The following is a 20179-nucleotide window of genomic DNA, read 5'->3' as shown; positions in this document are numbered from 1 at the left end:
CTTTAGCCTCATTCTATGATTATGGTTCTGTAGACCAGAAGTCTGGGCATGGTATGGTCCAGTTCTCCGCTCACTCACTGCATTGCAAGGTTAAAATCATGATGTCGTGCTGCATTCATATCAGAAGCTCTGTGACAAAATTCAGTTCCTCACCATGGAAGGGTAGAAACACTGACTCAACGTGCCTGTCAGCCAGTCTGCTCTCCACCCTTCAGGCCACAGGTCTTCCATGCCATGTAGTGCTGCTTTATCCTCAAAGCCAGCAATGAGACTCGCCCTCAAGTCTGATCCCCTTCTACCTGGCTGCTCTTCTGACAAGACCCCCCAGTCCCTTCTAAAGACAGAGTTGATTATATCAGCCCCGCCCAAATAGTCTCCCTTTCCCAAAAGCTTCAGATTTTGGACCTTAGTAATTATAAGATCCCTTCAAGGCAGAAGTGAGTGATTTTTTAACTAAGAGAAGGTGTACGTGTAGGACACAAGGTTGAGAATACTGAGTTCCAGCTTAGAATTTTGCCTCCCCCATTGATTGTTGTACATGCAAATACATGGACTGGATTAGCCAGTGACATGGCTTACAAGGTTGCATAAAATATAGCAAGATGTAAATTAAAAGGAAATGATAAGCACATTGAATAAGGAATGAATGAGGCTATCCATCTACATATACTCATATGGATCTATGTTCCCGGCATTAATATCTAGATAAATGCTACAGATGGACAATAAATTTGGCCCTAGGATTTCCCGTTACAGGACAGGAGAGGGAAAAGGCTAATGACTCTGTAATTCCCAGCCTCCATTAGATGAAAGTACTTCATCTTTTACATAAATTACATGATGAAGCTTTGAGGATTCATTTCAGCTAGACCAGAAATGTGTATTTCTGGTTCCCTGAACTGTATGATTTCCAAGCATATACAATAAATGATTCTTTATATTAAAATTTTATCTAATTAAAAAGTTTGCCTTGGCTGGATGCCAGTGGCACAACCTTGTAATACTAACTACTCAGGAAGCTGAGATCTGAGAATCACAATTCAATGCCAGCCCAGCAGGAAATGAGGCTCTTGTCTCCAATTAATCACCAAAAAACCAGAAGTAGTGCTGTGGCTCAAAGTGGTATAGCACTAACCTTGAGCAAAAAAGTCCAGGGACAGTGCCCAGCCCCTGAGTTCAAGCCCCACAACCAACTAAACAAAACAAAAGTTTGCCTATTATACTACAAGTAACTGCCTTTTGCTTAATTCCTTCTTTGGACAAGTTTCAAGGTTAACTCATGGCACAGTTCTTCAAGTATGATTCCCTAGGCTATCAGGGACTTATTAGAAATAGAAACTCATGAGCCCTTCACCAACCTTCTGAATCAGACCAGCATCTGTATAGACCAGCATCTAAATTTTAATAAGCCTTCCTAATGACCTTGATACACTCTGCAGCTCAAGAACCATTAATTTATGAAGACTTGTATCCTGACTCCTTCCTTTCTCTGTGTGTCCATTATGTTCTCAAAGAGAACCTCTGTAAAGACAGCAGTGGTCCTGCAGCATAAGAACCACTACACTTGGTCTCTGGTTGTCTCATGAGGATTGTCCTAAAGCAGTCTTGTCCATTGACAATGCAAGTACTTTCAAGATACTTCAGGAATTTTCTTTTCTTGATTTGCTGAATTAAGTGATTATTGCTTAGCAGTATCTCAAGTAAGCAGGATTATGTCACCAGACTCTTTCCAATGTAAAAAAAGGATTATCAGAGCATTACACAAACCTATGCAATATCAGGCATAACCCCTGAAAATAATATATTCTCTCAAAATTAAATAAGCACTAGAGAAACAGTGATTTACACGGGAACACTGGAACATCAAGTTCAAATAGCACCTTAAATGGCTCCACCATGTTCCCATGTATATTTGTCTTAAAAATGTAAATCCATGAGAAAAAAAAAGAGAAAGAATTCTGAAAGGGAAGTCTTGGGAGAGATGAGACATACTAGAAGAAGATGGAGGGTCAGCACTAACAACAGACACACAAATGATTAAATACAGGCAGCAATGGAGAAAACTGAAAACCCAACTTCCATGACAGAGTTCATAAAAGACCATAAAATTAGAAATAGCTGGTACTTCCACCAATCACAGTGAGGACAACATGAAACAGCAAGTGGACTCCATCCTCTCCTATACCCTGTGAAGGAGGGTATAGGAGACCCACAGAGCACAAGGCTCCTGGAATGACAGGTCAGGAACGAGTGGTTATAGAACATCCTGCCAATAGTAGGGAAAGTGAGTGGCTGCAGCATTTTTCCCCCTAAAGGCTCCAAACTATAGACAAGATTCTGATGGTGAGGAATGTGGGCAGTAAGCATTCCAGGCAGGAGCCTCTCTCAGCAATACAACCAGCTCAGTACAAAAGCAACTACGACATTGGTTCTCAAAGTGGTCCAGGAACCCCTGAGACAATGAGCAAGCAAGGTCAAGTCTATTCTCCCCAGAATGAGAGGAGAGAGAGAGACCATACAACTGTGAAGCAGAGGTAAAGAACAGAATGGAGCAGCCTGGAGACTCTGAAGACTTGAAAGATTTATTCAAGATATGAGATACGGAATTAAAATATTACCGAATGTTTCTGAATATACTAAAAGAACAGTTACATAATTGATTTGGAATTAACAAATCAGCATTGATGACAGTTATATCCTAATTAGGTGACTGTGGGATGTGGGATGATGTAAAAAACAGCCAATCTTCAACTTCCTTAATGGGAAGTCAAAAGATAAGGCCTAATTCTCAAAAAAAAAACCTAGAAAAATGTTATTAGAATTAAGAAGATTAATGCCAAGTAAATTCAAGATTAAAGTAATTCTCTCTGAGGAAGGGGAAATGATTGTTAATATAATTGGCAAATAGAAAAACTGAAATTAAATAATACACTACCAAAAAAAAAAAAAAAGGATTCTCTGAGCTATATACCCTGTCATTCAAAGACAGCAGAATATACTATTTTTTTCTAGATTGCAGCTTAGGTCCTTTACTGTTGTTTTTTTTTTTGGTTTTGTTTTATTTTGTTTTTTTTAGGCACACCTTAAGTTGAAGAAGGGGGTGGAGCTCACTATGATGTTTCCATACATGTATACAATCTATTCTGATTAACATCATCCCTATTATGGCTCTTCCTTATCTCATACCCCCTTCTCAATGTCAACAGGTTTTATCATTCTTTTCATTCATGCAAACGACAACATGGATCATATTTATCCTCATTCACCCTCTTTGTTAGTGGGAACCAACTCCTTTCCTCCATTTAAGCTGTTTCCCTTTTTTATTGCTTGTATGTATTAATTGCACCAGGAGTTCAGTAGGACATTCCACACATAAATACATTACATTTTATATAGAATAATCATTTTATCTTTTCCTGCCCCCATGTTTTCTTTCAACACTTCTCATACAGGTTCTTATGCTATCTTCACACCTTGTATTTCAAGATTATACACCCTTCATCACTCTTATTCCCCTTCCTCTATTCTAGACAACAGTAGTTTTTGCAAATTACTTTTGCAAAAATCATCCTCCCAAAGTAATTTATAACATATAATTTTATCTCTCAAAAGCAGTTGTAACCATTCAAATTCAATATGTATAAAAATATAAAAAGAGGATCCAGGAGTTTGGCCTAGCAGTAGAGTGCCTACTAGCATGAATGAAGGAATGAAAATCAGAATTCGATTCCTTGGTACTACATACATAGAAAAAAACAGAAGTAGTGCTATGGCCAAAGTGGTAGAGCTCTATCCTTGAGAAAGCCCAAAGACAGTGCTCTCAGTCCCTGAGTTCAAGCCCCAGGACTGGCAAAAAAAAAAAAAAAAATATATATATATATATATATATATATATATGACAAATTTTAAAACCACAGTGCAATTCTTTTTAATTTTTTTTAAATTAAACATCAATGTTTCTTTGTTTTATTTTTAATGCTAAACATAGACTGGATTAAGAGCTCTTAAGTATCAGATAACAGCTATAGATGAATGTTCTGGTAAAAATTACTGAACTTTTAAGGGCTGGGAATGTGGCTTAGTGGTAGAGTGCTTGCCTATCATGCATGAACCCTAGATTCAATTCCTCAGTTCCACATAAACAGAAAAAGGTGGAAGTGGTGGAAGTGGCAGAATGCTAGCCTTGAGCAAAAGAACCTCAGGGAAGGTGCCCAGACCCTGTGTTCAAGCCTCAGGACTGGCAAAGAGAACAAATTAAAACAAGAATTTGCTGAAATTTTAAACTCTGAGCCTAAGGCAACAGCTAACAAATGATTTCAGAAATAGAATGTAAATATTAAGTTGTAAATTCTACCAAATCAGTGAGAATAGATGGAGAATTCAGCTGTTTCAGCATCTCTCCACATATTCCACCAGTTTGATAAAAGTTGGAGAGGATTAGAACGGTTTAAAAGGTTAAATACATACCTGAAAACTATTGGTTTAACCTACATCTCAGTGTCATTAATTGAAGGAAATACAATGCCGTCGTCTTTATTTTCTTTTTTGTTGTTAAGTAGACATTGCCCTCTTCCACTGCATTCTTCTTAACCGCAAGTCAAATCAGCCTCATTAGATCATACCTTGTCCAGTATAGGGAACTGAAGCTTGTCATAAAGTGCAAGTAGACAAAGGCAGCCCAAGAAAAACACTCTCCTGGCTTAGAAGTATCACATGTGAAAGTATTCCCAGTATTATATTTCCTACATGTGCTTAGAAACATCAGTGCCTAATAAATTCTGTATAGCATCATGTCTTGCATTTAGTAGATAATTTATTCAATACCAGCTTTACTCCCAACCTCACATTCTCATATCCTAAATATATTCATCTTAAATAAAACTACTCCAAAGATGAACTAAGAATATTTTTAGTAATAAAGGATGCTGATTTAGAACAGAGATCTTCAAATGCTTTCATATATTTATTCATGTTATCTCACTTTCAATATATAATTAAATCTGAGTACAGAATGTTCAACTTAAAACCAGCTATAAAAAGATTACTTTTTAACATGCAGTATTTGATTCATTTTGAAAAATGGTAAATAAAAATCAACATGAATCCAATACAATGAAATATCACATTATTTCCCACAACAATTCAATGCAAAAGAGATGTTATATGATAATTCACATTGTTTGTGCCTTCTCTTCTAAGATGAACTGCTTTTCTGGCTGAGGATGCAGCCCAGTGGTAGCAGAATGTATCTGCTAAGCCCTAGGTTCAATCCCCAGAAACACAAAAAATATTTTTAAAATTTTTTCATGTAGCCAAGCACCTACAGCTTACCCCTGTAATCCTAGCTACTCAGGAGGCTAAGAGCTAAGGATCAAGGTTCAAAGTCAACCTGGGCACAAAGTTCGAGAAACTCTTATTTCCATTTAACCACCAGAAAATCAGAAGTGGTGCTGTGGCTCAAGTAGTAGAGTGTTAGCCTTGAGCTGAAGAGCTCAGGGACAGCACGTAGGCCCAAAGGTCAAGCCTCACAACCAAAAATTAAAAACTCATGTAAAGACAATTCAGTACTATCTTATACTTTGATGGTGGTTTATAATTACTTACTTTCTAAATTTTTAGAAAAGAATCATTATATTCACAAATATACTGTTATGTTTCTTATACTGTTCATTTTGTTTTGTAACAGTTCATATTGTCCAGGACATATACCAAGATGGCCTCAAACTACAATCACCTTTCCTCAGCCTTAAGAGTTCTAGGATTACAGGAGTGCAACATTGTGCCCAACTTCTACTATTTTTTTTTTTTGCCAGTCCTGGGCTTGAGCTCAGGGCCTGAGCACTGTCCTTAGACTTTCTCAAGGCTAGAGCTCTACCACTTGAGCCTCAGCACCCCTTCCGGCTTTTTTTTTTCTATGTATGTGGTACCAAGGAATCGACCCTGGGTCTTCATGCATGCTAGGCAAGCACTCTTACTACTAGGCCAAACTCCTGGCCCCTCTTCTGCTATCCTGATATTTTGGTTGGAAAAAATCTACTCACTATGTTCATAATTCTATATAGCTCATTACTGCACCAGACAGTGAAGCCTTAGGGATTAATCCTCATCATCTTTAAGAATTGTAATGGGTCAATTACATCTCCAATCAGCTTTTAGCAAGCTAACTGGAAATAGTCTCTTATGACTTTTTTTTTTCCCCCAGATTGGCTTTGAGCCCCTATCCTTAGCTCTGGGCTTCTTGAGTAAATTTGCTGATTATTTTGTCCAGTTGTTCAATATAGAGTAATATCCCTATAAGAAATCAACTCTAGTCCAGGAGGCTATGACAAGAGGAATACAAACTTGAAGCCAGCCTAGGCTGCATAACAAGAACCTGTCAGGAAAAGGAGAAAAGAAAAGGCAGGTAGGGGAGAGGATGGAAAAGATAAGTGGAAATGAACTCTAAATTCATACTTCTATCTAAGTTGGCACATTTTTTTAATGTGAATAATGTGAAAACATGAAATGAGCAGGGTGGAGACTTTGTTTCAAACAAAAACAATGTGTCAGAAGGTTTGTTAAAGTACCGATAAACTAATCAGAAGATCTATAAATACTCTCATTTTGCCAACAGCCGGAAAGGTTAATTCCTAGAAAATTCAACCTGATACATTGAAGTAATTACCAAATTAGAAAACATAAAATATATAAATTGATACTGGTTTATATCTCTTGCTATCTATGTACTGCAATTGCTGCATCCTATAAAGATATATGACATATACCGTTTAGATAAAATACAATTGGACATATCTATATAGATATAGACATAGATTTTTTTGGGGGGTGGGTCATGGGGCTTGAACTCTGGCCTGGGCACTGTCCCTGAGTTCTTCAGCTCAAGGCTATTGCCCTACCTTTGAGCCCAGCCCTACTTCCGGTTTTCTAGAGGTTAACTGGAGATAAGAGTGTCAGATCCTTTTGTGCCCAGGCTGACTTTGAACCTTGATCCTCAGATCTCAGTCACCTGACTAGCTAGGATTACAGGCGTGAGCCACCATGCCCAGCAATTCTTTTCAAATATAATCATAGAAAAGTAGAAAGCAATATTTGTAGCATTAAGTATGATAACCCATGTGAATACAATTGTAAATACCAAAGTGTGCCCTTGATTCACACCCACCATTATATCTGAATAACTTTAGTCATATAGTGAGTTGTAATCCTCCATCCACTACTAGAACATGACCCGTGATATATGGTGATTCTAAAAGAAACACAACTGCATGTGCCACATCAATAGTTTCTCCAAATCTCCCAAGAGGAATGTTTTGCTTTAAATGTTCTTCTTTCAAATGTTTCGTCATATCTGTATGAATAAATCCTAAAAGAGAAATGTTTTATTTAGTGGAAAGGAGTAGTCACGAGCATAATGAACTCCTGCCTGAAAATCTGAGACTACTAATAATCCTATTTAGAAAGTAGAGGGTTTTGTTAGCAATTAAGTAATTAGGCCCATGAATTTATTCCCTTTAATTCAATGAATAGTTATTGAACATGAATATATCTGACTCCTAATTATTTGATTCAGTTTTTAGCAAAAAAATAGATAATGTAATAGAAGGATGTAAACATAAATTATATAAAATTCCATTCCTTTGGGCAATCTATAATGTACACTGTTGTGATATAAGTATGTTCAATGCAAATATAAGTATGTTATGAAAATATAACCAGAATCTCACTGAAACAATTAATTTTCAAATGGCTGGGTATTGCAGGAAGGAAGTATTGTAAAAGTAGACATATAAAAAATCAGCAATTCTAACAATAACTAACAACATTTACTGTAAGTAAGGTAAGTCATGATGGGAAAGCTTGTATATTTAGAAAAATACTATGAGGATATTTATTATTATTTATTTTATATATTATATATTATTTATTATATTATATAGAGCTCATCTATGACCCAGCAATCCCACTCCTTGGCATTTACCCAAATGTCCAGAAACAAGGCCATACTAAAGCTATAACACAACGATGTTCATTGCAGCATTATTTACCACAGCTAAGATATGGAACCAACCCAGATGCCCCTCAGTAGATAAATGGAACAAGAAGATGTGGTACTTATACACAATGGAATTCTATGCTGCTGTCAGAAAGAATGACATCTCCCCATTTGTTAGGAAATGGAAAGACTTAGAAAAATGTCATATTAAGTGAAGTAAGCCAGACTCAAAGGAACATAGGCTCAATGGTTTCCCTCATTTGTCATTATCATTAGAAACCTTGGACTCTCCTAGCAGAGATTTACAATAGAGCAAAACCTAGATACATAAGGCCATATAGTATGACGCTAAATGAAAGGACCTCCAGGATATAGAAACAAAAGCCATATAATGAGTGATTGCTGTCCTTAATGTACTATGTTATTACAGCATTTCACCTTGTTATCTGATATATCGGATATATGCGTATTTGGTTATTTGAAATTGGATAGGGAAGGGGGAAAAACAAGATGAGGGGCAGGGGTGGGGGGAGTGAAATGGGGGCCAAGACATGAAAAAGGTATCAATGTATGTGAAGTAATGCAACCTCTATCTGGTGAAGATAATGTGACCGGTTCTTCTATTAATTACAATTAAAAATATATGGAAAAAAAAGTATCCAAGGACAGTGTCCATGCCCTGTGTTCAAAGCCCCAGGACTAGGGGAAAAAAGTGTATATATTGAAATTAAGTTATATCATTAAAAAAAATCAAATATATACTAATGACTAAAAATGTCTAAGTATTAACATTAGCATCTCATTAACAGTAGATGCCAGAATTACAGGTGATTAGTATTTACTATTTACTGTGTACTCTTCTGATTCTTTTTAAAACTTTCTATATCAGATGAATAATTTTTTTGTGTTCACATACAAAGTCATTGAAAAAATATTCACAGTACTCATTTCAGATGGCCTCATAATGAGGGCTATAAATATAAAAGTTAATTTTGTATCATTTATGCTTCCTTATGAATTGATACTATGAAATGCAACTTCCTCTGTTATAACAAAATTCTTACTGATACGAAAAACTATCGTTTTCTTGATTTCCTTTCACCTTTAAGAACAGTAAGAATAAAAGAAGCAGTTGATGCATGTAATGATAATCAGACTCTTCAGAATTTCAAGTAAATTATAAATGAAACAACTTACAGTGAAGAGCCACAATAACCAACAGGCAATTTAATGATCCTATGAGTACTATTGTGAAGGTGCTTGATATAGTTTTCTGTCTTGGGACACACTTAATTTCAAAGGTGTCCAGAGGAATGAAAGTACCTGAGGAAAACAACTCACATCTGCTATAATGTTGAATGAATTAAAAGTTATAATGTAACATTAAGAAGTTCATGTTATCTCCCCAGTGGGTTCATGATACAATTGTTCTCTAGTTTAAGGTCTTTTCGAATTCCAGAAAAATTCATATAGACCACTCCCTGAAAACTTTGGGCGCAAAAATCAGTTACATTTTAATCTAAACATGCACAAACACAGGGGTCGGAAGTTTGGCCTAGTGGTAGAGTGCTTGCCTAGCATGAACCAAGAGCTGGGTTCAATTCCTCAGTACTACATACGTAGAAAAAAGCCGGAAGTGGTACTGAAGGTCAAGTGGTAGAGGTCTAGCCTTGAGAAAGTCCAAGGACAGTGCTCAGGCCCTAAGCTCAAGTGCAGGACTGGCAAAAAAAAAAAAAAATACACAAACACAACCACACAAGAAATGGTTTTCAAGAGACCATTCGTAGATGTTTCCATGTTAGAAAATAATCTAAAATAAGACATGAAATACTAAATGCAAACCTTAGATAGGGATGCAGGTTTAAGAACAATCCCGGAAAGATGATCTTTCCTACACAGATATGTGCTGTGGAGAGACTGAACCTCCAAAACTAACCAAGCTTATGATAAAATGCATGTAACATGAAGGGTTAATATTGTAAAGTTTTAACTGAGGTCTTAGTAACCATTACAGCCAAGAATCAGCTCTGTAGATTACAAATATGCTCTGTTGTTGACTTATGAAAGAGTAGAGCCCTCTGAGACCAGGATAATTACTGCAATCAGGATGTTCTGCCACCCAGAAAGAATCTCCCTCCACTGTAAAGCTTAGAGGAGAAAAGACATTATTTTATCAGAGGAGGCTTATCACTGCTTCGCCCAGGACTATGAATGAAACACATACTTGGAATGACAAACTTCATGAGACAGCTGCTAGCCACTGCTGAAGACGGTAATCAAGTCCTAAAAGTAAAGTAAATATGAGAGGATGTGCTGAAGGATGCAAAAAAAGACAAGGCATGGCTCAGCTGGTAGAGCACCAAGCCAATGAATGAAACAATCAGGTACCAAGCTTCAAATCCAGTCTCAGACCAACCAAAGTATGGAAAGAATTCAGTGATCATACTGCTTTTTCCTCTTGATTATGGTTGACACTAAGAGCATTTATCTAATCATTACCTGAAACTTTCTTAAAAAATAGACTTTTAGGATAATTTTAAGTTTACAAATAACTGAACAAAGGTACAAAAGGTTCATTTACATCTCCTTATCTCACTTTCTCCCTGTTTACCTATTAACATCTCATCTAAATGTGGTAGACTATTACAACCAATAAGCTAATAATTACTCATTAGAAAGTAAAATCCCCAGCTAGGCACTGGTGGCTCAAGCCTGCAATCCTAGCTACTCAGTATGCTGAGATCTGAGAACTGAGGTTCAAAGTCTGCCAGGGCATGAAAGTCCGTAAGACTCTTATCTCCAGTTAAACACCAGAAAACCAGAAGTGATGCTGTGGCTCAAGAAGCAGAATACTAGCCTTGAGCTAAAGAGCTCAGGGACAGCGCTCAAGCCCCACAACCAATACCCCCCCGCAAAAAAAGAAAGTAAAACCCCCAAGTTGAAGGCATCGAGCAAATGGTAGAACACCAGCACTCACTCACAAACATGAGGCCCTGAGTTCAATCCCCAGTACCAGAAAAAAAAAAAAAAAAGGAACCCTGGTTGATATGAAAGTTTACTCTTTAGAATATAGTCATATATGTTTAACTAAGTGTTATAAATAAATATCAGTGTTATCAAGGCTATCACAGGATCATACAGAACAGTTTTCTGCCCTAAATCCATCTATGGCTTTCCAAAATCTGTGTACATGTCCCAGTTCATCAAGAATTAAGTAAAAGAGGCCAGGAGTTTGGAGTTTAGAGTGCTTGCCTAGCATGCACGAAGACCCAGGTTTAATTTCTCAGTACCACATACATAGAAAAAGCCAGAAATGGTGCTGTGGCTAAAGCGGCAGAGTGCTAACCTTGAGAGAAAAGCCCAAGGACAGTGCTCAGACTCTGAGCTCAAGCCCCAGAACTGGCAAAAAAAAAAAAAAAAAGAAAAGAAAGAAAGAAAGAAATGTGATACCTGTTTCTACTCATAAATTACACTGGGCTCTGCCAAATTCCAATACTATTTTATACCACATAATCCTCATTGTAAATATAGTCACAACCCAAGGCACTACTTACAAACACTTTACAGCTCGACAACATATACCACAGACCAAAAGATAGATACTGGTAATCTCTAAACATCCCACACAACCATTTTTGCACTTCTTTCATTCCAGTTCCTGCTCTTTGCCCTTGGGCCCAGAGGACTTTGCTTTCTCATTCTTTCACTTTCTTTATAAAGTTTGGAAGTGTTGCTCTGCTTCTTCCTCTTACTATTTATTTATTACAATGACTTTAAAGCTTGACTATAAAAACTATAAACTACCAGCAGGTGCCACTGTCCAACAAATGATGTTACTGTATTACTTTATTGAAACTTGAGACGTTTCCAACTAACTATTAAGCTAGCTTTCCTTTAATCAAGAAGAACTGGAATGACATGCACTCACCCTGAGAACAAGAATATTTCTTTTTGAGCATCAGGTAGATACATACCCACGACACTTAATAGTGCATATATGTGCATTTGTATATGTGTGTCTGTGTCACAGAGGACCAAAGTCAGGGTGTTGTGCATGCTGGACAAGTACTCTAACACTGCGCCTAAAAGCTCCTATGCCACTTCTTAAAACATGAACTCCTCAGGAACAGGGAAACTCATGATCAGGAACATTAAGTACGTGGCTCTTGGCTAAAGAAAATTTATATTTGATAAACTCTGAAGGAAATTTCATTTTTTTGACTAGCTATATGGTATGAATAATAATATCTCATTTCCATATTACCATATCATTGCTTTGGCTTTCAAAGTTTTCATATGCAAGAGAGACTATATTTAAGAGACAACAAGGTGTTAGGCTATTATTGGAAATACTTGAGACCAAAAGAATTTCTGATTTTTTCAAATCTGAAATATTTGCAAATAGATGAAATATTTTAGGAATAGGCCCCAAGTCCAAACCTGAGACTCACTTATGTATACCCATTGCACATGGCTTGAAAGTAAGTTTATGAAACAGTTTTGATGTACCCTGCCTTTTAACTATGACCTATCACATCAAGTCTGATGTGCGATGTCTTCACTGTAGTACCATGTCAGCAATTCAAAATGTGTCAAATTTTGAAATATCTCATATTTTGGATTTTCAGATTAGGACCATCAACCACTATTATCAGCTCTGGAATATAGCCCTGTTTAATATATCTGCTGGTTCAAATGTCTCTCTTTAGGTTTTTAAGACCTCAAAGAAGCTAAAATGACCGGAGACACTTTTATGAGAAAGAAGAAATAAAGGTCATGCCAAAATGCTAGACCATAAACTTAACCAGGATAAATTGCTATGTCTATTTTGTGCAGAGGGGAAGATGAGAAATTAATGCCAGGAAAAATAGCACTTAATAGTAGTGTCTGTTCTGGTCAAACCTATCAACAGGATTCTATTCAAGGGATAAACACAAAAGCTCTTCAACCTAAAACTGTAAAGTACAGAAAAGGAGTAGTGGTAATGCCTGAGACCTGAGGATTAGAAGACTAAAGCAGGAGAATCTTAGTTCAAAGCCAACATGGATTCCACAGCAAGACGTTGCCTCAAAAAATAATCAAAGGAAAAAAAAAGAAGTCAAATGAAAAGTGATTCTTAGCAGTTCAGATTATGTATGTATGTATCAATACATCATTAGTTCCAGCAGAAAAAGATTAGAAACAAAATAATGCCCATCAAAAGGTGGGCTAAGTAAGTTAAGCATACCTCCCATTCAAATCAGACATTATTGTCCATTTTATTATTGCTAGTAAGTGGTATGGTAGTTACAAAATACCAACTAGCAAAAGGCAAATTAAATAAAGTAAAAATTAACAAAAAATGTTTTAAAAGGTTCCAGATAGTTTAAATGAGCTCAATAATAAGAGGATGAGAAAAATTTTAAGCTTTGTATTGATTAGAAAGGAAGGCTTAAGGAACATTATTTTTAAGCTTTACATAAACTAGCTGTATAAACTAATGTAAGTCACTCAGTGTTGAGTCACAATTTTCTTTTTTTTTTTTTTTTGTGAGTCATGGGGCTTGAACTCTGCCTGGGTGCTGTCCCTGAGCTCTTCAGCTCAAGGCTACCACTTTACCCTTCAGCCAAGACCCACTTCCCATTTTCTAGAGGTTAATTTGAAATAAGAGTCTCAGGTCCTTTGGTACCTGGGCTGGCTTTGAACCTTGATCCTCAGATCTTAGCCTCCTGAGTAGCTAGGGTTACAGGCATGAGCCACCTCACCGAGCAAAGTCACAATTTTCTTTCTTTTTTTTTTTTTTAATTTTATTTCTTTCTTTTTTTCTTTCTTTTTTATCTTTATAAGCTCAGGGCCTGAGCGCTGTCCATGGGCTTTCTCAAGGCTAGAACTCTACCACTTGAGTCACAGCACCACTTCTGGCTTTTTTCTATGTATGTGGTACTAAGGAATCAAACCCCGCTCTTTGTGCATGCTAGGCAAGCACTCTACCAATAGGCCAAACTCCTGGACCCCAGAATCACAATTTTCTAACTGAAAAAAATCATCGGGAAAAATGACCTCTAAGATTTTATCTTAAATTTTCCCATACTTAGTGCAAATTTTTGAAAACAAAAATTCTACCTATTAGTGAAATCCTTTAAATAAAAATTCTATCTAAAATATGAAATACAACCATCTATTCTAGCCATCAATTCATTATTTATTTATTTTCACAATCATTTGAGAACCACTATGCTTACATGTCAATAACAGTACCAATGAATGGACAAATTAATGGCATATTGCTGTAAAGCAAAATCATCATAAATTATTTTAGTAATAAAAGTGTCCACTGAAACAAGAGCTTTATATTGTGATTGTGTTCTTAATGTACTATGTTATTTCTCTTCTCTTTTTTTGCCCTTTGGTTAATCTCATATTGTTACAGTATCTGACTTTGTTACCTGGCATATTGTATATACATTTGTTTATTTGATATAATAAAGGGAAGGGGTGGAAAACAAGATGATTCAGACAGGGGGGGAAGAAAATGGGGACGAAAACATGAGAGGAGGTATCAATGTGTGAAAAGTGATGTACCCTCTGTCTGGAGAATGTAACTGTGACCCCTCTATACATTACAATAAAAATAAAATTTTAAAAAAACTGTTCACTGACCTGGTGCAACCACATTCACTCTAATTTTCTTTCTTGCTACCTCTTTAGCAAGTGCACGTGAAAATCCAACTAATCCTGCTTTTCCAGCACTGTACACAGTCTGACCAGAATTGCCTTTTAGACCAACAATACTTCCTAGAAGAAAAAAGAAGCATAATCAGATCCAAACCAATTACTGGGATTACGTGAAAATTTAAACAATAGAATAACCAAACAAAAAGGTAAAACCCATTTTAGTCTTATCCTTTGTTAAAATTGGAATGCAAACCATTGTTATTTGAGTAGTAAGATTTAAGTCCAAATCTCCTCCAGAAAAATACAGAAAACAAATCTGAAATAAACTGATGTAAAACCACAAGTGCTAGGAATCAGGCTTGCAAACTGACCTATATGAAAGAGAATGGACTGGAAGTGTAGCTCAAGTGGCAGAAAGCCTGCCTACCATACCCAAGACAGTAATTCCAATACCTCATATCATTAAAGGAGGAAAAAAAACTGAACAAGACCCATTCTAACTCTGACTAAAAATTCTGTAATTTATAATATCCTCCAGCAGGGAAAAAAAAGTTGAAGCCAAAAAAGTAACACAAAGACTGATTCCTTATATGGTTCTATAACCACAGGCAAGTATGCACCTTTACCTAAAAAACACTTATTTAAACTAAATCTGAACTAATGTCAATTTAAATTGGTAAAACCTTAATTATAAACTTTTCATACAAATGCAATTTTGTACTGCCTGCTAAAAATTCACAAGTGACTTCATCTAAAAAATATAAAAGAATAATTTTCTAATGCAAACATCAACTTTCACAACTAAATGCCTACAAAATAGAAGTGGAGAAGTAATTTTGTCCACAATCAGTCTTGTTTATAAAATAAAGCACTTATAAGAACTTATTAAGGTAACTACTTTAGGAAAAGATTTTACCTGTTCATGAATAACAGACCCAATGTTATAATATGTGCCTATAATATACAGTCATACATCAATGGTAATGCATTGTTAGGTCATTTGCCTTAATGCAGCAGCATCCTGTCCTCCTTCGGTGGCATTTTAAGGTATCACTACTTAGGAATAAAGGGCAAATGGCAGACTACTACTTTCAAATTACTAAGCTGACGTTATTAAATTTCAAGTCACTTTGCATTCAAAGTTCTACAAGAACAAGCCCTACAGTTCATCTTCTCTCTGGACCTAATATACTGGAGAAAGCAGGTTACTATCTTCTCTAAAATCTTTGAAGTTTGAACTTTCTTTAAACCTCTGTACTATGGGGCCGGAAGGTGGGCCTAGTGGTAGAGTGCTTACCTAGCATGCACAAAGACCCAGGTTTGATTACTCTGTACCACATACATAGAAAAAAGCCAGAAGTGGTGTTGTAACTCTAGTGGTAGAGCTCTAGCCTTGAGAAAGTCCAAGGACAGTGCTCAGGCCCCAAGCTCAAGCCCAGGACTGGCAAAAAACAACAACAACAACAACAAAACACCTCTGTACTAGATCAGTGATTTTTGTAGCCCCCAGTACTCAGTTTTTAAAATTTTAACAGGCTGACACATTTTTGTCATTTATTAATACATGACAGCCTCACTCTTTAACCCTTAGAGGGATGTAAATTTGTGATCTCTGTTTTACTCATCAGCTCATCTTTTACCCACAGACAACACTTAAGATAAATTTCACCCAAGTTTCACACATAATTTACAAATTAGCTGATTTAATGTTGTCATGGTAGTACAGGATATTTAGAAACCCACAAAGGTGAGAACTCACCTACGTTAACAATAGACCCTCCCTGTTGTTGAATCATAGTCTTCATGGCAGCTTTACAAGTTAGCATGGAACCCAAGAGGTTGGTATGAAGCTGAGATATTATATCTTCAGTTTCTGTTCTTACTAAAAGACTATCCCTATAAAAAAATAATAAATAAACAGCATGGAAATAACTAGACACATAAACTTAAAATTCAAAACATAAATAGCATTTTGATTAAAAGTACAGTATAAGAAGTACTTTATTTTAGAGTTAGAATACCTGGAAAATCTTTTTAAACAGGGTTTCATAGGCACTAAAATAACAACTGATGGGTTAGATGCAAATATCTCTAACTGCTAAAATAGCACAATGTAGCCATCAGATTTGGAAAGGCCTAAGTAATTGTCAGTTTCACCATGCTTAAGAAGGAAACTGGTATGTTACTCTAAATATTTTCTTCTGAATTCATTTGGATAAAAAAAAAAAGATTATCTGCCCTCTGCACTAGTATCAAGTTCACATAGAAGCAAAGCATGTGTATGATGACAAAAAATCATGTATCTTATAAAGAAGTAGTTGTTGATAATAAACTAAGCAGCTTCTGGAATACTGGAAACATTCTGGGACTCAATAACGGGTAATTACAATGTGAAAATTGATCAAATTAGACATTTATCTCAATATAACAAGTAAAAAACGTGAACTGACAAGGTTTTAAAATAATACACTTCCGATCAGAAGTAAAATGGCTTCAAACATTAACTTAAGCTATCCAAAGCCCTATTATAATGGTAAAAAGATTTTTTAAAAGACATTCGATATTTATTCAAATCTGTGACCAACCTGTTAACACCAGCTGCATTTACCAAGAAATTTACTTGGCCTAAATGTTTCTCCAGCTCTCTAAATGTATTTTGAACATCGTTTTCTTTAGCAACATCACAACTAAAGGCCAAATGATTTCCTACAAAACAAAGTTAAATCAGAATTACTTACAACTTGTATTTTTACTCAACACACACTTTTCAAGCATTATTAGGGCTGTGCTAAACTTAGATATGAAAGGTAATTTTATCATGGGTTCTTGATTTCATGGACTTGTCTAATGAAGCCAGGGTGGAGTGGGCAAGGAAGAAAAATAAAGCATTACAAAAAAGCAATTTATTATTTTTAAGGAGTTATACAAAAAGGGGTAACAAGAAGCCACAATACTCATTGGGACAATTTCACCCAAAAGGGTAATCTTTTAATTGGGTTTCCGTGCTTTGTTTTGTTTTTTTAAAGTTTTGTTGTCGTCGTTTGGGTTTTTTTTTTCTTTCTCTCTTTCTTTTTGCTGGGCACAGTAGGCGGGAAACTCACTGGAGCTAGATGTTCAAGGACAGTCTAGGCAATTCAATAAGACCCTGACTCTTCACAAAACCTTTTTTATTTACACTAAAAGCATTGAAAAATCTTTAAAGATAAAAAATAAAATTGTTAATTTTTAAAAGTGGGAGGAGCCCTTTTCAATTTCACAATGCTTTTGTAAGATTCATATAAAGCTCTAATGCTGAATTCAATATTCTTACATTTATATATATTTTTTTTCTTTTTTTTTAAACGTTCTTTTGGATTTAAATCGTTCTGCATGGCCTCCAAGGATGAAGACCAGAGTTGATTTTTTTTGTTTTGTTTTGGTGCCAGTCCTGGGGCTTGAGCTCAGGGCCTGAACAAGGTCTTTGGGCTTTCTCAATGCTAGAGCTCTACCACTTCAGCCACAGCACCACTTCTGGCTTTATGTGGTGGTACTGAGAAATCGAACCCACGCCTCTCCCAGCCCCAAGACCAGAAGGGACTTTTTTGTTTTTTTGTTTGTTTTGTATTATTAACAGATTGAACCCAAGACTTTTGGAATGCTAGGCAAGCAGTTAGCCACACTCCATAGCCTGCCCAGGCTGGACTAGAATAATTCAGTAATCCTGTCTCTGTCCCTACAAGTGGCAATTCCAAGTACTGCTTCATTTTTTTTTCCCTAAGCACTACAAATAATACTATAGTATAATATAATGACTTCTATTCAAGTCTATTCAATATCTGGAGAGATAATCCAAGAAGATATAAATAAACTAAAATACAAAACTAAAACGACACCTACACTGAAATAAGTTTTTACCAAAAGCAAAAGTTCCCTCTAAAAAAACATCCACTTTTTTGTTTTTAAGTATTTTAAGTGGAGAATCTCTAATCTAAGGGTGGGCAACAAGGTCAGACCCGGTCTCAAATTTGGAGAATCATATACCATTATCACCGGTGTAGAAACAGATTGAATCTAAATCCGAATGTCAAAACATTCTCCATCATAAAAAGAATCCGAAAAAAAAGTTAAATTAAAATTGAGACTTTTTCTTTAAAAGCTACAACAATTATTTCTCAACTAACTTTGTCAAGTGTTTACAATGAATTATTCCTTCAAGCTTCTGGAACTCAGACCTCACTAGTGAAACTTGGCTGGGGGTCACAAAAACGTGCGGTGGAGCTCAAGCCCCAGGGCCGACGAGGGCCAGCCCTAGCGCGGGCAGGTGAGGTGGGCTCTTGGGAACCGAGCCTCGGCCCACCAGCGCTCGGCCCTCGGCCGCAGGGCGCAGGGCGAGGATCGGGGATCCGAGGACTGGAGACTCGGGGAGGGGGGGGACGGCTACACCTCGGCGCGGCCCTGGAGGACACAGCGTGCTCGAGGAGAGACTTCCGCCCGGCAGGCCCGGCCCAGACCCCCGAGCTCGCCCGGCCAGGCCCGGCGCCGACCCCCGAGCTCGCCCGGCCAGGCCCGGCGCCGACCCCGAGCTCGCCCGGCCAGGCCCGGCGCCGACCCCGAGCTCGCCCGGCCAGGCTCGGCACCTACCCCCGAGCTCGCCAGCGGCGGCTTTGGCCACTTCCAGATTTCGGGCGATGATGGCCACTCGGTAGCCTTTTTGGGCCATTAACTGGGCTACTGCCCTGCCAATACCCCGGGAACCTCCAAAGACAGCACAGACTTTGTTCATCTTGGAGTCGCAAACCCGGAGGGAAGAAGGCTGAGGAAAGGGACCCTCAACGACCGGGGGACACACGACTCCGCCTGAAGCCGTAAACAGGCGCGAAAAGTGCGTCAGCACGCACTGGCTCTCCCACCGCCGCCACGCCCTACGTCAGCACGTACACAATTCCCACCCAAGCGGCGGGAGAGTCCGGCTTGATGAGGAAGCGTGCTGCATGCTGGGATTTGTAGTCTTTACGCAGACGTCCGTGGCGCGCCTGCGTAATGACGATGTGCTCTCTTTAGAGGGTTGTCTTTCCACCCACGATGCAGACAGTGGTTATGGCAGCTCGGGTGACCCGTCGTCCCGGTTTGCTTTGAACCGAGTTGTCAAGAGATTGCTTACTTTCCCAGAGTTGGCACCGTTGGCACCAGCTCCAGTGTGGTACCTTTCACCCAGGATTTTGCTGCAGACCAAACCTGTTGAATATTGGTGCCCGGCATGGTGTCATCCCAGCTAGTGGTTAAAAAAAAAAATCTATTTAGGGCTGGCACCAGTGGCTCACACCTGTAATCCTAGCTACTCAGGAGGCTGAGATCTGAGGATCGCAATTCAAAGCCAACAAGGGCAGGAAAGGCCTTTACACCCTAATCTCCAATAAAAAGGCCAGAAGTGGCACTGCGGCTCAAGTGGCAGAGTGCTAGCCTTGAGCACAAAGAAATCAAGGACAATACACAGACCTTGAGCTCAAGCCAAAGGACTGGCAAAAAAAAAAAAAATTGTATTTAGGCTCACAC

The 20179-nt window shown here is 37.6% G+C and overlaps 1 protein-coding gene across 1 annotated transcript; it reads right to left on the bottom strand.

Annotated features, from left to right (window-relative positions):
- Positions 1-4958: 4958 nt before the first annotated feature.
- Cbr4 (carbonyl reductase 4) lies at positions 4959-19514 on the bottom strand. Its single transcript, XM_090354209.1, has 5 exons — positions 19268-19514; positions 17233-17353; positions 16407-16543; positions 14633-14767; positions 4959-7363 (listed from the first exon to the last, which is right to left on the bottom strand). Exons 1-5 carry the CDS (start codon positions 19407-19409, stop codon positions 7185-7187), a joined length of 714 nt encoding a protein of 237 aa, XP_090210335.1. The 5' UTR covers positions 19410-19514; the 3' UTR covers positions 4959-7184.
- Positions 19515-20179: the final 665 nt, after the last annotated feature.

Source organism: Megascapheus bottae, chromosome 20 (genome assembly GCF_031878675.1).
Source record: "Megascapheus bottae isolate mThoBot1 chromosome 20, mThoBot2.hap1, whole genome shotgun sequence".
Classification (NCBI taxonomy): domain Eukaryota; kingdom Metazoa; phylum Chordata; class Mammalia; order Rodentia; family Geomyidae; genus Megascapheus; species Megascapheus bottae.
Note: the sequence above shows the minus strand (reverse complement) of the source record. Positions and strands in the feature narration are given on the sequence as shown.